Source organism: Bradysia coprophila, unplaced genomic scaffold (assembly GCF_014529535.1).
Source record: "Bradysia coprophila strain Holo2 unplaced genomic scaffold, BU_Bcop_v1 contig_232, whole genome shotgun sequence".
Lineage (NCBI taxonomy): Eukaryota > Metazoa > Arthropoda > Insecta > Diptera > Sciaridae > Bradysia > Bradysia coprophila.
The window spans coordinates 11,889,199-11,910,910 of record NW_023503493.1 but is presented as its reverse complement, the minus strand read 5'-3'; the positions used below and the strand labels follow the sequence as shown (position 1 = coordinate 11,910,910).

At 37.3% G+C, this 21,712-nt stretch overlaps 3 protein-coding genes across 5 annotated transcripts; all 3 read left to right on the top strand.

The window, feature by feature from the left end:
• The first annotated feature begins 1,205 nt into the window (after positions 1 to 1,205).
• LOC119076691 lies at positions 1,206 to 17,458 on the top strand. Of its 3 annotated transcripts, XM_037183600.1 has the most exons (3): positions 1,206 to 2,070; positions 16,741 to 17,064; positions 17,130 to 17,458. In XM_037183600.1, exons 1-3 carry the CDS (start codon positions 1,305 to 1,307, stop codon positions 17,177 to 17,179), a joined length of 1,140 nt encoding a protein of 379 aa, XP_037039495.1. In that variant the 5' UTR covers positions 1,206 to 1,304; the 3' UTR covers positions 17,180 to 17,458. The 3 variants fall into 3 exon arrangements, with proteins under 3 accessions (XP_037039495.1, XP_037039493.1, XP_037039492.1); XM_037183598.1 differs by lacking the exons at positions 16,741 to 17,064; positions 17,130 to 17,458 and adding an exon at positions 2,460 to 2,756 and having other exon boundaries at positions 1,206 to 2,394; XM_037183597.1 differs by lacking the exon at positions 1,206 to 2,070 and having other exon boundaries at positions 15,844 to 17,064.
• On the top strand, positions 4,396 to 7,361 carry LOC119076667. Its single transcript, XM_037183560.1, has 3 exons — positions 4,396 to 4,669; positions 4,730 to 5,125; positions 5,221 to 7,361. The coding sequence occupies exons 1-3, from the start codon at positions 4,602 to 4,604 to the stop codon at positions 7,286 to 7,288; spliced, it is 2,532 nt and encodes an 843-aa protein (XP_037039455.1). The 5' UTR covers positions 4,396 to 4,601; the 3' UTR covers positions 7,289 to 7,361.
• On the top strand, positions 12,788 to 14,531 carry LOC119076694. Its single transcript, XM_037183604.1, has 2 exons — positions 12,788 to 14,014; positions 14,079 to 14,531. The coding sequence occupies exons 1-2, from the start codon at positions 12,925 to 12,927 to the stop codon at positions 14,138 to 14,140; spliced, it is 1,152 nt and encodes a 383-aa protein (XP_037039499.1). The 5' UTR covers positions 12,788 to 12,924; the 3' UTR covers positions 14,141 to 14,531.
• Positions 17,459 to 21,712: the final 4,254 nt, after the last annotated feature.

Below are 21,712 nucleotides of genomic sequence, written 5' to 3'. Positions count from 1 at the left end.
GCCAATTTGTATGCGTGTGTGTGAGTTTTATATTTTGTTGTATGATATTGATGGTAATGTGGTGAATGATGTGTGTTGTTTTGGGATGTATTTCTTGTTGGGAATTGTTGGGATCATTAAGTATTAACTTCCACTAAGTCGGTTCCTAAATTTTGGGATGACAGGTGATTCCTCTGGCACTACCTAACTTCCATCGGATTTTTTGATGGATTTATGTTATTTTCGACATGAGTGAGGTGTTCCAAGGTTCCTAAATTTTGGGATGACAGATGATTCCTCTGGCACTTCCTAACTTCCATCGGATTTTTCGATGGATTTGAGTTATATTCGACATTAGTGAAGTATTTCAAGGTTGACTCTATAAATTTTGGGATAACAGATGATTCCTCTGACACTTCCTAACTTCCATCGGATTTTTTGATGGATTTCGGTTAATTTCGACATGAGTGAGGTGTTACAATGTTGGTTCCTAACTTTTGGGATGACAGATGATTCCTCTGGCACTTCCTAACTTCCATCGGATTTTTCGATGGATTTGGGTTATTTTCGATATAAGTGAGGTGTACGAAGATTGGTTTCTAGATTTTGGGATTCAGACTGATTTCTCTAGCATTTTTTAATTTCCATAAGGTTTTTTGATGTTGTCGAAATGACATACTTACAAAAGTAATTTTTACAACAAGAAATTTGCGTCACAAGTGGCAGATGATTCGGTTTTCTTTCGTTTAAATTCTTTCAGTACATTTTACAACCATTTTCCTAACAATACATTCCTCAACATCTTCCACTTGTGACACAAATTTCTTGTTGTAAAATTTTCTTTCACAAATTTTTTGAGTCAATTTTTTGTTGATAAAACTTTTGCGTACGACGCACAATGCGTCACCCTTGGCGATATTAGGTATTTTGTAAGTAAGATAAAGGACTTGCGTCACATTTACCCTTTGAGGGTTTTTTGACTGATTACATATTTTTGTTTGTATGCATTTGTGCAACGCACTTCAAGCATGTGTGATCATAGTGATCAGCTGCAGAAAGTACTATATTTTACATGAAAATGATTTACATTTGTATGATACACTGTCCAGTTTCAGTCCTCTATTTTTATAGTACCACTCATGCTTGAAGTGCGTTGATCTGTGGGGTCAAAACAGCGCCACCTGTTATCATTTCTCTGTTTGTATGCCATATTGCACATCACTCAACACATTCAGTGACCATCCGCCTTGAGAGTCAGAAATAATACGCAGAACGTTAAGTCAATAGATCTACATAGAACCAAAAATAAATTCATTTCAATCACGATGAGTGACTCTATGAACTCTACAAAATTTCGTGTATCAGAAAAGGAACCTGAATGTTTCAAAAGTTTCTCCGAAAAGACATCAGCAGAAAAAACCTCAATTTGCTTACAATCGCAATTGTATAATCAAAACCATTGTACGGAAGTAATAATGGAGTCCCCGTACTCTTCGAGAGTGCAACCCAGCAATAATGGATTTGTCCGAACCGTAATCGATTGCTATAACAACCACCACAATCTGATCATTCGTCCTGATGACATTTGGACGGCTATATTGACTCAATTCTCGTTTTATATCAATAAGAATGCTAAAGAGTTCGGCAATCAATTCGTCAATTTTGATAGGAAGAAAGAACTTGTCGTTACCATCGGTGGAAAACTTCGTGCAGCACCCTATGACCTGTTCGTGACGAAAATGACGGAGAAAATCGATGAGAATCTCGTGGATAAAACGGTGAAAAATTGGATTTTGCCAAATTTTTCAACAACCACCACTGAGGACATGATTTCCTGTGGAATCGTCTTCATGGCAACAATGAAAAAGTACTTTGAATATACATGTTGTCTTATGTGTGGCATTCCATACGTTACTTTAGAAGGAACACTAGCCGACTGGGAAAGTATCCTAAGTCGACTGGAGAAGTTGAAGGATTACAAGTTGGACAAATGGTACGATATGCTGAAACCAATTCTGGAAGAGTTCATCGCCGCTATGAGAAATAAACCAAACATCGCATTCTGGAATCGAATTTGTAATCGTTCTGGAGGTGGTTCCGGCCCCAGCTATATTAGTGGATGGTTGACTGCGTTCGTTGTTTTCGATGTGGAAGGTAATTGGACGGATCATGGTAATCAGCGAGGTAAAGTAGGACCTTGGCCAGTAATTGACATGGATAAGATTCCTACTGGTATCACAGCCGTTGACGTTAAAATCGTCGAAGGAGACGCAACGTATGAAAGCGTAATGTTTGCAGGCCATACTGGTTTCGACGTGCTACAAGATAATTGCACGCTGAAACCACAAATCGGTTGGAGTATTGCTCTGAAACTGACTGCCGCTGAAGTGGACAAATTTCACGACAACGCTCGCGGTTAGTTGGATTGAGGATACATAAACTTTTCAGTTTGACTAATTTCCCGTTTCAATTTATTTCAGGAGGAGATCGGTGGCGGTGTGAGAAGTGCGGATTGCTTTTGAAGAATAAAAAGTCACAGGATCGACACTGCTGTCGCCCGAATTGATTATTGTCTTTTTTACCAAAATGTTAAATTTGTGAGAATTTTATTTGCTAACCCATGGCTTCCTTTATTGAATTGCAACAGTGATAATGTCTAACCACGACCATACAATGTCTGGATTTAATTTATTAATCTTTTTGCTACGATTTATGTGATAACTATTTGCTGTAGAAAATTACTCATGACATAAAGTTAAATATAACTCGATATTTTCCCTATCATCAAGTGTTGAAACTGTTGTTACTCTTCCTGAAGCGAGATAATAGAAACGTCGAACTCATCTCTCTCATGCGGACATTGGTGAAGAGAGCGATTCAATTACAGTTGATTTTGAAAAAGAAGATGTAGAAGTACTTAACATTCGAGAAAGGCCAGCTGACTCTTCCATCCCAAAACCCAACATTGCTACCTTGATTCATTCTTTTTTAGGCCAAATAGACTGTGGATCTGAGCACTATTTCACAGGACTCTCAATGATTGACGCTGTCGGCAAGTCGGTCAGTTCTGTCACTTTATCGAACAATATTTTCATGGACAATGTGATCGAAAATTTTATTTCCTAACAAATGCTTTTGATTTTTAAATTTCGTATCTCAAAAGACCGACTTGAAGGCAGTGCCATCGCTGATTTTTGTGGTAGTGACGATAACAATTTCCACAATCTATACTGCGAAAGTTTGTATTTTCGGTCCTCAAATGGTGACCGAAAGTAAAAAAATTCAGGCCTTGGGCCGAAAGTAAATGTCACTGTCATCATTTTACTTTCGCCCCGTGGGCTTGCGTATTTGCGGGCCGAAAGTAAATGTCACTGTCATCATTTTACTTTCGGTCCTCACATGTTCACTTGATTGAAAGTACGCATTGAGTGTAGTGTTGTGTTGACGATAGCCAAATGTTTTGTGAGCAAGTGAATGTATGTTTACAGTAATTTCATTTGTTAAATTGTTTTTATACCAGGGGACTGCCGCTCACTTTGTTCGGGCTACAACTCGCGAAATTGCCTAAAAACAATCGTCCAAAACAGATACACAAAATACTATTACATGCTCGCTGGTGAAATACGTAATTGCTTGTAAATTATTCTCTTGCTTGTTTGTATATTTCACTCGTTTCCGGCTCGTTCGGGAACCCTCACACTTACAAAAACAACGTATTTTTAAGCGGGTACGTAATATACTATTTCGTGGTAGCTTTCGTGATATTTGAAGTTTTAAATATTTTACTTTATCAATGCGGGGTAACCCGTTCAATTTGATCCATCCAGGATGTAATAGAAAAACGCACTTCAAGCAAAAGTGGTACTCTGAATAGGATACTGAAACTTGACAGTGCTCCATACAAAATTTTACATTGTAAAAAAAGTGGGGATAAAATGTCATAAAAAAGTACTCTATTTAGCAGCTGTCATTAATAGCACTTTTGCTTGAAGTGCATTGAATAGAGGAATATGATCCAAAGGTCATGAAAAAGTAAGAAAAATTAGAGTGTCAGGTTTACACCACACATGAAAAAAGTTTGACACTGGTCTCATACAATAGACATTTACATACAATCTATTAACATTTTCATAAAACCGCGTCATTTTCACTGACATTGCCCTCAAGGCCAGCTTAAATTCAATGTAGGCTGAATTCACAGTCGTCCGTTTTTTTGGGTGTTTTGCCTCCGTTTTTTGTCAGCCGTTTTGCTTGACAGTTAGAATTAAAACAATGAAAAAGTCATGTAAACAATAGAAACGTCACGTAAACGTAGGCAAACCGGACCACTGTGAATTTTTAACTTTATGATCAGAGAAGACTTTAATTATTACTTGCCTTTCAAAACTTGTCATTGTATTTTTGCACATAAATTTTGACACATCCCGCAAGGCAAGTTAAATGGTCTCAATTATTTTGCCTTCTTTCTTATCATAACAGGCTACTTATGGTCTTTCTCCTCAGTTAACACCTTGGATTTAGTCTGATGAAAAGCCTTCAATTTTTGAATTTTAATTTCACACGTTCAAAGTTGCACATATTTGTTTTCAAAATAGATTTGCATCTACAGTTTGGTGGAAGATATGAAAATGAAAGTAACGAGTGGTCAAGGTTCGGACAGTGCAGTTGATTCAGTAGTTCAGGAAACAGAGTAAACAAACCAATTATTTTAGCTAGCGCTATGTGATTCTAATTATAACTCGGTTTTTAGACCCGAGCCTGGAAATGGGTCAATTCGACGTCCTGCTGTAATAATGCAATTGGATGTTTGTAATCAAAATATTGAGACATTTCTTGAAAATCTCAAAAAACGAATTGAAAAGCGAACAAAGATTACCGAGCGTATGCTTCAAACACATTCGACTAATACTCCAATCAAGTTCAAGTCAAAAACATGGGAATGGACATCAACATCACCATGCTTGAGTTATCAAAAGTATCATCCGAACGATGACAAAACGACCACAACTCAACACTTAGTTGTTTTGTACTACAGAATGGGTCCTACTGAGACTGCTGAAGTATTTTTGGTTTCAAACAGTGCCGTGTCTTTGCAACGATTCGCCAGGAATGCAAACACTGCATTTCCCACAAATATTACGCGAAGGTGAGCGGTCGCTCAGTTCAATTTATCCGCAATGTATTTACCATGCCAAATAATTACACCACCAACTAATTGAAGTAAAATAATTAAACTCTCAGATTGGTCGACTGTGAAATGGTGTCAAAGGATTCGTCACATCATCTGATTGGCAATATATTCACGAAAACGCGAGTATTGCGCAACAAAACAACGATCGACTTTAACGACGTTCCCGTCCTTTTACTGGGATTCACAGCATCGTTGCGAAAACATTGTTCCATTTTTACATTGTCGCCATTCCATATTTCTACTAAGGAGCATCGAGTTCACGTAAAAAAATTGTCGATTAGCTTCACCACTCCTCTTACACAGAACGAAGAAGTTTGCGTGTTGGATCATTTGACTAAAATCATTCGGAACGAGGAAACTCATTTGAGTACGGGTCATAATGTTATTGAAGAAGATGTTGATCTGGCACTAGATATTACGGAAGTACCGGATTCGGTGACTATTCAGCTCAATAATCAATTGGCAATCAGCATTCACCAAAGTATAATGTTGAGTACGAAACTTGAACTAACGTTGCATTTTCCAACGGCATTCATAGCGAGATGTGAAATTAGGCTTGCCTCGAAGACTTTGTACAGCAATGATGGGATACCAACTGTATCAGAAGTATTGAAAGCTATTTCGTCGTCGGGAAGATTTAACACTAAAAAAACAATGAACCCAGCGGCACTTTGGAAAACTCTGAAATCATTTCGAATTTATTTACTTAACTACAATGGCGAGCGACAAATTTCAGAAAGGATATCGATTGTTGATGTTATGCACGGTGCACTTCATCACAACGATAAAACATATTGGAGATTTTGTTCGCATTGGTATCAGGTGAGCAGTGATCGACTCGCCATTATACAACGTAAGTTTCGTCAATTACTCAAAAACAATTTAATGTCTGAGGTCGACTCAGCGTATTTGTTCAAAAAATTTCCCGTCACATCAACACCTACGTTGAACGAAAGTGATACCTCATCCAGTTCGCAGCCTTCAACTTCGTCTGCAGCAGCAAATACACAAGATTATTCGCAATTGACATTGTCACAACAGTCTGGTCGGGATAATCTGGAACAAGAGTACAACTGTAAATATGCGTCGGAAGCAAACTATTTGGTTGGTGACAAAATAACGGCAAATTTCATTGAAATATTCGATTTGTTGAGCTACGACTCGGTAAATGCTAAAGTATACATCTATCATGTGAAGAGGAAGTTTGGACAGTCAACTCGAGATGCAGCAAGCCAATTAACTGCTTCGGCTAAGCTAATTTACGACGATATTGTTGGTAGTGGGGAAAAAACCCTGCACAAGCATTACACTCACTTAGTAGAAAAGAGCGATATAAATGCTAAACTTGTTGAATGGGGAATAACTAGCAAGGAGCAATATGTAGATTTGTATCGGAAAAATAAATTGACATTTGTGTACGCATTTGTCGATGAAGACAACAAATCCACGAAGAGGTCATTAAAAGAGGAATCGCAAATAAAAGAAACTGTTGCGGTTGCAGACTTAATAACAAAACTGGAACTCTACAAGGGCCACATAAATGATTACACCAATTTCAAATCAATTATGAACGCACTGAATCGCTTAGTTTTCCAACTTCCAGATTCCATTGAACTTGATATCGTAGCGCGACGTCTATTTGAGTTTCTTGTGAAAGCAAAGTTAATCCAAGCTAACGGTGACGTAACCAGCAAGCTATTGTTTGGTATCAACTTCAATCAAATGGGACTTCTCAATACTTCGATGCAACAATTCCACGAATTTACGAATAAATTTTGCACTAAAATTAACTTTTTCGAGCTCATTTTGAGACCATATCGTTCATTGTACCAAACATTGATCGCTAAGATCGAATTGCAACGAATTTATAGATTCATTGCCGAAAAAGGATTCGAGTTCCAGATTTGTGAAATGGAACGGGAGAATCAGGCTCCGGAAACTCCTGTCAACAAGGTGCCAATAAAGCGAGACTGCAGTGGATCCAGTTCGTCTAAAAAACGGCAGAAACTTGGTGGAAGCAGTTCAAAGAAAAAGGAGGTTCCTAAAGGACAACCACTTATTACAGAATCGTTGAGAAAAGCGGCGCGTAATCTCTCTCAGGACCTAGAATCCGAATGAAATGTTATTTGGACCACTTAACAATCGACTTTGATTGGGTTCAGTACACTTGTAAGTTTATAAATATTTGAATAAATAACTGATAAAGTTGTACATACTTCCTCTGATTAAGTTGACGCACTAGTGGGAGTGGTTGTCTCTTTGTAGATTAAATTGGTATGGATGCTGTGAAAGGAATTCGTTACATGAGGTATCAATTTTGTGATATTCGCAAACTCAGCTGTGTGTTTTTGAGTAACAAGCTTTGGTAACTGTCTTTTCGACAAATGTAGGCAAATGTATGAGCTAGAGTCTAGGTATCCAACTACACTTGTCGAAAAACAGTTTCCAAAGCAAGTTGTTTAGAAAAAAACATTAGTAAGTTGTGGGTGTCGGGGAATCTCGCACACGCGATCATAGTATGCGTCCTTTTACGACATGTAACGAAAAGTCATGACTGTGCGAGATTCACCACTTAGAGGTGAATCTCGCACACCATGAATTTGTGTGGTGTGCGAGATTACCCTACCCCAAGTTGTGCGAGTATAACAATGTTATTTTCGAATTAATGACGAACAGACAATACATTCCGTCACTTATTTAAGGAAAGTACTATTTTGTCTATTCAACAAAATGTGTTGCGCACACAAAGTGTTGTTCCTAAAACTTCTAGTTGAACAAACCCTCTGGAGCTCTGGAGTGATAAATGTTGATTTTTGTTGTAAATACATACCACATTCCATCACCGACGACTGATGAAATGAGAGTGAATTGGGGGCCAGCGGTACCAGCTGCCTTCGTAGTTGTCTTAACCTGTCTTTAAGAACCAAGGTTTTTTTTATGATTTTTTGTAGTTTCTCATACGATTACTAATATAGTCCCTAATGAGAGAAAGTGCTGTAAGTAAGTTACATATGATTATCTCACGTATTATCACTGTACATATGGGCCGGGGATTTGTGTGCATAGCTAAGGGGCCATTCAAATAGTGCGCACGCACTTAAGGGGGGAGGGGGGGTCTGAAATTGGAACTTTTTATATGGAAAATCGCGTGCGTAACGGGGGGGAGGGGGTCAAAAAATGACCGCACACTGCGTGCGCACTTTATGAATGGCCCCTAAGCTAAACTCGATACACTTTGTTCGTTTACAATGTCATTGCACCAGCCGCTGACATCGGTCTTAAGAATCATAAAAACACTAAATACGACGCATAAAGTTAACTGAATAGACCTAAATATAACTAAAAATAAATTCATTTCAATCACGATGAGTGACTCTACGAACTCCACAAAATTCCGTGTATCAGACAAGAAACCTGAATGTTTCAAAAAATTTTCCAAAAAGACAACAACCGAAAAAACATCAATTTGCGTACAATCGCAACTGTTTAATCAAAACCATTGTACGGAAGTATTAATGGAGTCCCCATATTCCTCGAGAGTGCAACCCAGCAATAATGGATTTGTCCGAACCGTAATCAATTGCTATAACAACCACCACAATCTGGTCATTCGTCCTGATGACATTTGGATGGCTATATTGACTCAGTTCTCGTTTCATATCAATAAGAATGCTGAAGAGTTCCGCAATCAATTCGTCAATTTTGATGGGAAGAAAGAACTTGTCGTTACCATCGGTGGAACACTTCGTGCAGCACCCTATGACCTATTCGTGACGAAAATTACGGAGAAAATCGATGAGAATCTAGTGGATAAAACAGTAAAAAAATGGATTTTGCCAAATTTTTCAACAACCACCACCGAGGACATGATTTCCTGTGGAATTGTATTCATGGCAACGATGAAAAAGTACTTTGAATATACTTTTAGTTTTTTGTGTGGCATTCCATACATTACTTTAGAAGGAACAATAGCCGACTGGGAAAGCATCCTAAGTCGACTGGAGAAGTTGAAGGAGTACAAGTTGGACAAATGGTACGAAATGCTAAAGTCGATTCTAAAAGAGTTCATCGCCGCCAAGAACAATAAACCAAACATCGAATTCTGGAATCGTATTTGCAACGACTTGGGAGGTGGATCCGGCTCCAGCTACATTAGTGGATGGATGGCTGCATTCGCTGCTTTCGATGTGGAAGGTAATTGGACGGATCATGGTAGTCAACGAGATGAAGTAGGAACTTGGCCAGTAATTGACATGGATGAGATTCCTACTGGTATTGTAGCAGTTGACGTTAAAATCGTCGAAGGAGCCGCAACGTATGAAAACGTATTGTTTGCAGGCCATACGGGTTTCGACGTGCTACAAGATAATTGCACGCTGAAACCACAAATCGGTTGGAGCATTGCTCTCAAAGAGACTGCTGCTGAAAGATAAGTTTCATGAAACCGCTCGCGGTGAGTTTATTGCATAGAACATTCCATTTCGGGACTAGTTCAATTTTGTCCCCGCAGAACTATAACAAGAATAGACCGGCTAAAGCCTCGTGAGGTCTTTTTTCTTTTTCTCGATTTTTTCTGGAGGCAAGCAGGAGGAATAGTCGATATTCAGATTTTGAACAATAAACATCTCCACCAACTTTCACCAATTTGGTAGTCAACTACCACATTATCGAATTATAATTAGGCAAGCAGCCTAAATAATTTCATCAGTCGGTGTGCAGCTCTCGAACAGTAAATATCTGTTCCACATCTCTATCAGCATGGTCGTCAACTACCAGTTTGGTAGTCAACTACCAAAAATTAAGCTTTAAATAGGCGAGCATGTAGAATTATTTTGTCAGTCGTCGTGTAGTTCTCGAATAGCAAACATCTCTTCTCCAAAAATTACGCTTGGTAGTCAATTATAGCCTTGGTAGTTAGCTACCAACTACCAAACTTTCGAATTGCAATGTTAACTCTGAGCTATCGGTTATCAGATAACAAACAATTATTATTTGCCTGGTGTTGATATGCTCATGGTGGCTTTGTAATTTTGAATGTCAATCCAGCTCTCAACTATCATAACTACCAAAACTACCGACTACAAAATTTGCTGTCAGTCGGCGCTTAGTTCTTCAACAGTAATCATCTCTGTCGAAAATTACGTTTGTTAGTCAATAATAATCTTGGTAGTCAGCTACCAACTAACAAATTTTCGTATTGCAGTGTTAACTGTGAGCTATCGGTTATCAGATAAGGCCAGGTGAAGGCTGTTTAATTACCTTGCGAAAGTACACCTTCACCTGGCCATAATAGATAATTATTATTTGCCTGGTGTTGATTTGCTCATAGTGGCTTTGCAATTTGGAATAACAATCCAGCCACCAAAACTACTAACTTCCAAAACTACCAAAAATACCAACTACCGACTGAGAGCAACCAAAACTAGCAAATTTGTGGAACAGACAGTGCCGCCTTTTCCATATAGGCCAAATGGGCAAATGCCCGAGGTCCTAAAAAAAATTTAGCTTTACTAAATTGGCGCCTGTTTTTTCAATTGCCCAATGGCGCCCAAAAGCTAAAAGCGGCACTGGGAACAGACAACGTGGCAAACAGACAACAATAGAGTATTTTTTCTAGAAGAAAAAAGACCTAAAAATTAAGAAATTGAACACTTTCCTCGTTTTTTGTATGGTGTCCCCGCAGCATAAAAGTGAACTATATCCGAAATGGGACACTATTGAGGATGTCGGAGTGGGCATTTTAACTCAAAATGAAATGTATTTCAGGAGAGAATCAGTATCGTTGTGAGAGGTGCAGAAGGCTTTTGAATAAGTAAATATCACAGGATCTACACTGCTGTATCGCCGATTGTAGTAGGTTACATTGGATGCTGCGAAAGTAATTCATGATGTAACAATTTTGTGATAAAATCGAACTCTCAAGTGTGATTTTGAATACTCCGCGAAACACCCGAGTGAGTATCACAAGGTAGTTTCCGAATTAATGAATTACGTAGCAGCATCCAATGTATTCTGTGTGTACCCCATGCGAAAGTAGCAGAAAAGAAATCACGAAAAATAGGGCGAAAATATTCTTCATTTACGCAGGAATTGCTATGGAATAGTCAACTTTCGCATAGGACACGCAGTAAAAATATATCCTTTTTTTAACTTTCAATTTACAGAAAATTTTATTTACTAATTGTAACTTACTAATAAATTGTTCAAACTTCGGGCGCTAATATGTAATCACGTCCATACGTCGTCTGGGTACCAATTTAACTTTATTTTTTGCTGCAATTTATGTGATATTTACAGTAGTATGAAGAAAAGTGAAATATATTGGATACTAATAAACGACCGATATTTTTATTCAATAGTAAGTTTTGCGAGCATCACAATGTTAACGTCGGACAGACAATATACAATACCTTCCGTCACTTATTTAAGAAAACTACTATTTTGTCTAGAACTGAGACGAATTATTAGCATTGTAATCGACCAATGGTACAAAACTTTTTTTTACCTGAAAAACATACTAATCAGTCAAATACACTCAAAAGAGTAAAAGTGACGCTAGTCCCTGTGCATACTTCCAAAACAACTGATATCGCTGGAGGTGACGCATTCTGCGCTTGTACGCAAAAACTGTAACAGCAAAAATTTGACCAAAGAAATTCTAGAAACAAAATTTTACCAAAAAAATTTTGCGTCACAAAGTGGCAGATGGTTCGGACGTATTAGGACATATTCTTGCCTATTTTAAAAAAATTCTTAAAAGTACTTTACAGGTACAACATATGTCTACGACAAAAAAAAAAATTTTGAAATTTTTTCTAGTAATAGGACTTGCGTCACGGGCGCTATGCTAACGCGCGCCTATGATTCTGCAGTCTACGACAAAAAAAAATTTTTGAAATTTTTTCTAGTAATAGGACTTGCGTCACGGGCGCTATGCTAACGCGCGCCCATGATTACGGGAATAGAGTCATCTACAATGCAGAAAAAATTAAGTTCAAACGAATACACCAAAACAACCAATCAGAGCATTACTCTTCCCTTTCCTTTGGGTCGCGTGAAGCGAAAGTACACTAACAAAAATTAATGTGAAAATGAAAAGGAACACAAATTGCACGGTCACTAATCAATCTGAACAAAACTCGAAAAGAAAATTAAAAAGAAAAGAAAATCAAAAATAAAACGAAAAATGAAAAATGAAAAATACCTTTTGTCGATTTCGTCTAAGGTCTAGAATTCTGATTGAACAAAATGTGTTTCTTCCGCGCACAAAGTGTTGTTTCTAAAACTTCTAGTTGAACAAACACTCTGGAGTAATAAATGTTGTTTTTTTAGTAAATACATACCGCACTCCGTCACCGACGACGGATGAAATGAGAGTAATTTGGGTGCCAGCTGCTATCGTAGGTGTCTTCACCTGTCTGTAAGAACCAAGTTTTTTTTATGATTTTTTTAGTGTCTCATGCTGGTTACTAATATAGTCCCTAATGAGAGAAAGTACCATAGAGTATAACTCAATGGAAAGTGCTGTAAGTAAGTTACATATTATTATCTCACGTATTATCACTGCACATATGGACCGCGGATTTGTGTGCATAGAGTGCATAGCTGAGCTAAACTCGATTTCCTTTGTTCGATTATAATGTCATTGCACCAGCCGCTGACATCGGTCCTAAGAATCATAAAAACACTAAATACGACGCATAAAGTTAACTGAATAGACCTAAATATAACTAAAAAAAATCATTTCAATCACGATGAGTGCCTCTACGAACTCTACAAAATTCCGAGTATCAGACAAGAAACCTGAATGTTTCAAAAGTTTCTCCGAAAAGAAAACAGCCGAGAAAACATCAATTTGCGTACAATCGCAACTGTTTAATCAAAACCATTGTACGGAAGTATTAATGGAGTCCCCATATTCCTCGAGAGTGCAACCCAGCAATAATGGATTTGTCCGAACCGTAATCAATTGCTATAACAACCACCACAATCTGGTCATTCGTCCTGATGACATTTGGACGGCTATATTGACTCAATTCTCGTTTTATATCAATAAGAATGCTGAAGAGCTCCGCAATCAATTCGTCAATTTTGATGGGAAGAAAGAACTTGTCGTTTGCATCGATGGAACACTTCGTGCAGCACCCTATGACCTGTTTGTGACGAAAATGACGGAGAAAATCGACGATAATCTCGTGGATAAGACGGTGAAAAATTGGATTTTGCCAAATTTTTCAACAACCACCACTGAGGACATGATTTCTTGTGGAATAGTATTCATGGCAACGACGAAAAAGTACTTTGATTATACTTGTCGTTTTTTGTGTGGCATTCCATACGTAACTGTAGAAGGAACAATAGCCGACTGGAAAAGCATCCTAAGTCGACTGGAGAAGTTGAAGGAGTACAAGTTGGACAAATGGTACGAAATGCTGAAGCCAATTCTGGAAGAGTTCATCGCCGCCAAGAACAACGAACCAAACATCGAATTTTGGAATCGTATTTGCAGTCACTTTGGAGGTGGTTCCGGCTCCAGCTACATTAGTGGATGGTTGACTGCATTCGCTGTTTTCGATGTGGAAGGTAATTGGATGGATCATGGTAATCAGCGAGGTAAAGTAGGACCTTGGCCAGTAATTGACATGGATAAGATTCCTACTGGTATCGTAGCCGTCGACGTTAAAATCGAAGAAAGAAGCGCAACGTATGAAAGCGTAATGTTTGCAGGTCATACTGGTTTCGACGTGCTAGAAGATAATTGCACGCTGAAACCACAAATCGGTTGGAGTATTGCTCTGAAGCTGACTGCTGCTGAAATTGATACATTCCATGAAACCGCTCGCGGTGAGTTTGTTGCATTGAGGATGTATTCAGTTTACATTTTGACATAAATTTAAATGTATTTCAGGAAAGAATCAGTATCGTTGTGAGCGGTGCCGAGTGAGTACCACAAGGTTGTTTCCGAATTAATGAATTACGTGGTTCTGCTTCATGCAAAAGTGACAGAAAAGAATTCACGAAAAATAAATCGAAAATATTCTTCATGTAATGGATCATTTACGCATCGGGAAATTGCTATGGAATAGTCAACTATTGCATAGGACAGGCAGTAAAAATATTTCCTTTTTTTTTAATTTTAATTTACAGAGAATTTTATTTACTAACCAATGCCTTGCACTATCGCTTTAATGAATAATTGTAAAGGTGCGTTAAAACTTCGGGTGATAATATCTATTCACGTCCATACGTCGTGTGGGTCAATTTTACTTTATTTTTTGCTACAATTTATATGATATTTACAGTAAAGTGCTTATGAAATAAAGGGAAATATATTGGATACTAATAAACGACCGATATTTTTATTCAATAATGCAGATTAAAAAAAAAATAAAGTACCGCGATAGTGAAAATTCCAAGTATACCGATAAAAATATTCAAAACTACCGATAACTTTTTCCCGTTAAGGAGTACAAAATACCAATAAAGTTGTTCATTTCATCGATCTTTCCTTATTTTTTATTGGTGATTTATTATCTTCTATCGGTACTTTCTAGATTTTTATCGGATGCATGCATCGATGTAATATGCTGTAGATATTGAGGCACGAAGAAAGAAATTTCGGAAACATAGCACACATACAAGTGCAAAAAATACGAACCACAACATAAAACGAAGAGAAAAAGGAAATTGAGAAATGCAGAGTTTCAATTATTTTCAAATATTTGTATGACATTATTTCGCGCGCTTTCTCAAAACGTAAGTTACGTTACACATACATCCATGTGATCTTTCCGCATAAAGTTTCTTTGACATTACTTATCTACACTATATTATATCGATGGATGCATGTGATTTTTATCGAAAGTTTTAACAGTTATCGTCGCTCAATTAACAAGTCAGGAGTCGCAAGCGATAGCGCGAATAATACGAATTTTGTGGAAGCAGCTATATTTGAATAAATTAAATGAACTGAAATTGAATCAATGAACCAAGTATACCAAAAATGCATTTGAGTCTCGAGTTCCGTTCAGACCCGTGAAGCTACACTAAACCACAGGAAGAATTCTGAGCTTTTTTCTTAAAACAAACGCTTTATTATACGATTCGACCGAATAGATGCGTATTAGCTCTACTAATGAGGGTGTATATCTGAGCTAGAGTCTAGGTATCCAACTACACTTGTCGAAAAACAGTTGCCGAAGCAAGTTGTTCTGAAAGAAACATGAGTAAGTTGTGCGAGTATCACAACGTTATTTCCGAATTAATGACGGGTAGACACCTTTCGTCACTTATTTAAGAAAAGTACTATTTTGTCTAGAATTGATTGAACAAAATGTGTTGCTTCCGCACACAAAGTGTTGTTCCTAAAACTTAAAGTTGAACAAACCCTCTGGAGTAATAAATGTTGATTTTTTTTAGTAAATACATACCGCACTCCGTCACCGACGACAGATGAAATGAGAGTAATTTGGGTGCCAGCTGCTATCGTATCTGTCTTTAGAACCAAGGTTTTTTTATGATTTTTTTAGTGTCTCATGCTGGTTACTAATATAGTCCCTACCGAGATTAAGTGCTAAAATTCGATTAGTTACATACTATTATCTCACATATTATAACTGCACATATGGACCAGATATTTGTGGGCATAGCTAAGCTAAACTCGATACACTTTGTTTGGTTACAATGTCATTGCACCAACCACTGACATCGGTCTTAAGAATCATAAAAACACTAAATACGACGCAGAAAGTTAACTGAATAGAGCTCAATGGGAAATACAAAAAATAAATTAATTTCAATCACGATGAGTGACTCCACGAACTCCACTAAATTCCGTGTATCAGGCAAGAAACCTGAATGTTTCAAAAGTTTCTCCGAAAAGAAAACTGCCGAGAAAACATCAATTTGCTTACAATCGCAATTGTATAATCAAAACCATTGTACGGAAGTATTAATGGAGTCCCCGTACTCTTCGAGAGCGCACCCCAGCAATAATGGATTTATCCGAACCGTAATCGATTGCTACAACGACCATCACAACCTGGTCATTCGTCCTGATGACATTTGGACGGCTATATTGACTCAATTCTCGTTTTATATCAATAAGAATGCTGAAGAGTTCCGCAATCAATTTGTCAATTTTGAAGGGAAGAAAGAACTTGTTGTTACCATCGGTGGAACACTTCGTGCAGCACCCTATGACCTGTTCGTGACGAAAATGACGGAGAAAATCGACGAGAATCTCGTGGATAAAACGGTGAAAAATTGGATTTTGCCAAATTTTTCAACAACCACCACCGAGGACATGATTTCTTGTGGAATTGTGTTCATGGCAACGATGAAAAAGTACTTTGAATTTACATGTTGTCTTATGTGTGGCATTCCATACATTACTTTAGAAGGAACACTAGCCGACTGGGAAAGTATCCTTAGTCGACTGGAGAAGTTGAAGGATTACAAGTTGGACAAATGGTACGAGATGCTGAAACCAATTCTGGAAGAGTTCATCGCCGCCAAGAACAATAAACCAAACGTCGAATTTTGGAATCGTATTTGCAACAACTTGGGAGGTGGTTCCGGCCCCAGCTACATTAGTGGATGGTTGACTGCATTCGCTGTTTTCGATGTGGAAGGTAATTGGACGGATCATGGTAGTCAGGAATATGAAGTAGGACCTTGGCCAGTAATTGACATGGATAAGATTCCTACTGGTATCGTAGCCGTTGACGTGAAAATCGTCGAAGGAGACGTAACGTATGAAAGCGTAATGTTTGCAGGACATACTGGTTTCGAAGTGTTACGTGATAATTACACACTGAAACCACAAATCGGTTGGAGTATTTCTCTAAAATTGTCTGCCGCTGAAGTGGAAAAATTTCATGAAACCGCTCGCGGTAAGTTGGATTGAGGATGCATAAAGTTTGCAGTTTGACTCATTTCCCGTTTAAACATATTTCAGGAGAGGGCCGGTGGCGGTGTGAGAAGTGCGGACTGCATTTGGAGAAGTAAAAATCACAGGATCGACACTGTCTGTCTCTCTCATCTCCCATTGAAATATTATCTTTTTCAAACTTTTAATTTACGAAAAATTGTACTTACTATAACCTATTTACTAACCTAACTAAATTGTAGACTTACGTCTTATGTTCTGGTGCTAAGCTTTAACAACGCCCATCATACGGTGCCTGGGATTTAATTTTATATTTTTTGCTGCCATTTATGTGATAACAATTTGCTGTAGAAAATTACTCATGAAATAAAGAGAAATGTTTTCCCTTTCATCATGTACTGAAATTCCTGTTATGATTCAACGTGATTATGCTGAGGCTGACCTTGATGCTAGCAGCTATAATTCGATCTCCATAAAGACAGGACATAGCAAGAAAGAAGCTAGTATTCTAAATAGTCGTTTGGTCAGTGTATTCGAGAAAAGTATTCTTTATAACGAGGGACAAAAAAAGCAATCCGGATGTTATTTAGATCAAAAAGCATTTAAGTATCGTTATTCCTATCCTAAACTTCCACCTACAAGAAAAAACACATACGAGCCAATGTTAATCTATTGAATCAGCGATGGCCGAACTCCATACCATTCTAGAAACTTATTATTTTTCAATTAAAGAAAGAAATCTACAGCGAAGTAAGAGAACAGTAACTATGGACAACGAATGTTACGATGAAACCATAAAAGAATGTCAGCAGAGAATGTCTGCCTTCCTTCAATATACAACATTTTTAACAACGAACTTCAAGCAAAAGTGCTATTAATGACAGCTGCCAAATAGAGTACTATTTTGTATTAAATTTTATCCCCACTCTTTTTACAGTGCAAAATTTTGTATGGACCACTGTCAAGTTTCAGTACCCTATTTAGAGTACCGCTTTTGCTTGAAGTGCGTTGTTGTTAATCATGATTTCTCGTTCGAATAACGTTCATTTAGTGAACTTTTTTCTGCATATCTTTCGGTGTATCTCAAAGTTTCTGGAGATGCGACTAATCGATATCATGTCCGGAGCGATAGCGGAGGACTTGACGCAGTCTAACTTCCAAAAAAAGAACGAAGAAATTTTTTTGAGACGCGCCTATATATAGGCGAGAATTTAAGTTTCTTTCCTTTGGCCTGTATCACCACAAATCCTATTCTATCTTATTCGCGCTTCAAATACGAGCAAAACGAGCTATCACTCGACTATGTAACTTTAAAATTGCCGGAGATACATCGTTTTGAAGTTGGTCATTTTGATAGAAAATGCACCAAATTAACGTTTTCCAAACAATCAAAATATTTAAACTTACTCTGTATGTTTCTATCTGTCTATCTGTCTATCTGTCTATCTGTCTATCTATCGACGGTCGATCTCGGAAACTAGTCAGCCAATCTCCATGAAATTTTGCAGGAACCTCAGGGTGGGCATAAAAATGAAAATGTGATACGCCACTACCCCAGGAAAAACCAGAATTTTGTTTTATTGGCCTCGAAGTGGTTTCTGAGTGTGGTTTTCGAGGGTCGGGAACACGTTTTCAGCTGTAGCTCAGCTGTATTGAAACCTGCAGGGGCGTGTGACCCATCAAATGAAAGGTATTCGCCACACGAATCGAACAAAAAAAAAATAGAAAAATTGGTGCAGATTTGGTTGAGCTAGAGTGGTCAGAGTGACCAAATTTTGAGCTACTCGAGCGTAGGATGAAAGGACTAATATTTTTTGGCTTATGAGAGATAGAGATTTACTTTCTTCGGCAAAGTCTCAGAGTTTTACGAGTAGAACACATTGGCATATGTGAAAAATGTCGAAAGTTGGAAATGGGTGGGTCAATTATGTTTTTAGAGGTATTCATTGAATGGTGGCAGATAGAGAGTTACTTTCTTCGGCAAAGTCTCAGAGTTTTACGAGTAGAAAAGAAGGGCATTTGCGAAAAATGTCGAAAGTTGGAAATGGGTGGGTCAATTGGGGTTTTGGAGATATTTCTTGAATGGTGGCAGATAAAGCATTCCATTCTTCGTCAAATTTTCGAATTTCGTCAAATTTTCGATTTTCGTCAAATTTTCAAATGTCGTCAAATTTTCAAATTTCGTCAAATTTTCAAATTTCGTCAAATTTCGTCAAATTTTCGAATTTCGTCAAATTTTCGAATTTCGTCAAATTTTCGAATTTCGTCAAATTTTCGAATTTCGTCAAATTTTCGAATTTCGTCAAATTTCGTCAAATTTTCGAATTTCGTCAAATTTTCGATTTTCGTCAAATTTTCGATTTTCTTCAAATTTTCGATTTTCGTTAAATTTTCAAATTTCGTCAAATTTTCGAATTTAGTCAAATTTTCAAATTTCGTCAAATTTTCAAATTTAGTCAGATTTTCGATTTTCGTCAAATTTTCGATTTTCTTCAAATTTTCGATTTTCGTTAAATTTTAAAATTTCGTCAAATTTTCGAATTTCGTCAAATTTTCAGGTAATAGTCAACATAGCGGTCACTACACAGCTTACATTACAATTCGGAATCAATGACACCTTCTCAATGATACAAACTTAACGACAAAACGTTGGCCACGTTTGGCTAAAAATGTATATGTTCTCTTCTATGAAAGCGTTTCTACACGTTAAGTTATATAGAATTTAGGTTTTCATATTATTTGCATTTGTAATGTGTGCAACATTTACAACGATTTTAATAAAAATTTGGAATACGACTTCAAATGTTACTCTTACAATGTTCATAAACATATTTCAAGGTTTCATATGAAGTAATGAATAAATTTATAGATGAAACGATATTTATTGATATCTTTTATTTTTGCATAATTAGTATAAACATTTTTATGCTCAAAATAGCAGCAGAATAAAATCATTTGCATACATACATAGTCCATAACTTAAAAAATTAACAGTGTCACATCTTCACAAGAAGACGTAATATTGCACCAACATTTTACTTCAAAGTAAAATATGGTTTCATTGAGCGGCGTCTTACAACTAATATTGGTATCCTATGGATATAGATCGTAAGTGCGCTAGGTTAGAATGATCCGGAGCACTGAGTATGAGTATACTAGATGCGGCACTGCACATTACGCATTTTATGCAAAGATTACTGTGTAGAGGTAGACTTTACTATTGCGAATTTTGACAACATGCACATACTTGAAACATTTCAAATCAAAGATGTGCAAAATTAGCGTAACAAAAAGACTTTTGAAATTTTTGCATATCCTAAAGTGTATAAAAAGAGACAAAATGTGGAGCCTTGATTATCAACACTATTTTTGTTCACAATTATGGACCATTTCATCATTGGTACGTATTAGCGTGTTACCAAAACAACTTTATGCAACTCAGCATCACAATGTTATTAGCTGAGTTCTTTCGAAGTTTGACACTAAGTCAATGTGCCGTTCTGAAATAATTTAGCCGCCGCCGATCCCTTACCAGTCGGCGCACCGCCGCCGACTCTTTTAAAACCGGCACACACCTCTAATTTTCGTCAACTTCCGACTTAACTTCTAAAACGACTGATATCCCGGCAAAAACTCTTTCAGAGCAAAGTTGGACGCAGTCTACAGTCTATATGTGTGATAACTTCTAAAACAAGTGATATCGCTAGAGGTGACGCTGTCAGCGTCGTTACGCAAAATTGAATTTCACAGCCAATTAATTGAAATTAGCTGATCTAGTTTTCCAAACCATTCGCCAATTTTTTTTTTCAGAAAAAATTTTAACCAACAGAATTTTGACTGAAAAATTTTCAACAAAAAATTCTGCGTCGCAAAGTGGCAGATGCTCACGGACAAACCTACGAGAACATTTAATCTGCCACATGCGACGCAGAATTTTTTGTTGAAAATTTTTCAGTCAAAATTCTGTTGGTTAAAATTTTTTCTGAAAAAAAAAATTGGCGAATGGTTTGGAAAACTAGATCAGCTAATTTCAATTAATTGGCTGTGAAATTCAATTTTGCGTAACGACGCTGACAGCGTCACCTCTAGCGATATCACTTGTTTTAGAAGTTATCACACATATAGACTGTAGACTGCGTCCAACTTTGCTCTGAAAGAGTTTTTGCCGGGATAATAGGACATGCGATATTTTTAAAGTTGTGAATTGGCAACTATTAGAATATCTACGAGTAAGAGTTACATAGAAAGCGAATGCCTTCAAACATAGCACTGATGCTATGCTTCAAATAATTTATATGGAAAATATCCACTGAACCGTTTAACATTTACTGCAGCTGCCTTCGTAACATTGGCCTTTCAGAACCTAGCATGCAGATACTTTCTTGCACTAAAAATATTTAGCGTATCGCACCTTCTTTTATCTGTGGGTGGGCAATTTAACTCGTGCACTGAATTTTATAATATTTAACAATTTCACTTTCATTTCCCAGTTACTTTGAGTTGTCATAAATGCGAGTGAGACAACAATATTTCGAAGTCGTTAGAGTGATTAGGAAAGAAACGTTCCGAAAGTTGCTTGTTTCCAGCAATTTTAAATTCAAATCTTACAGATGACAACATCTGCACATATGGATTAGAAGTCAAAATAAATC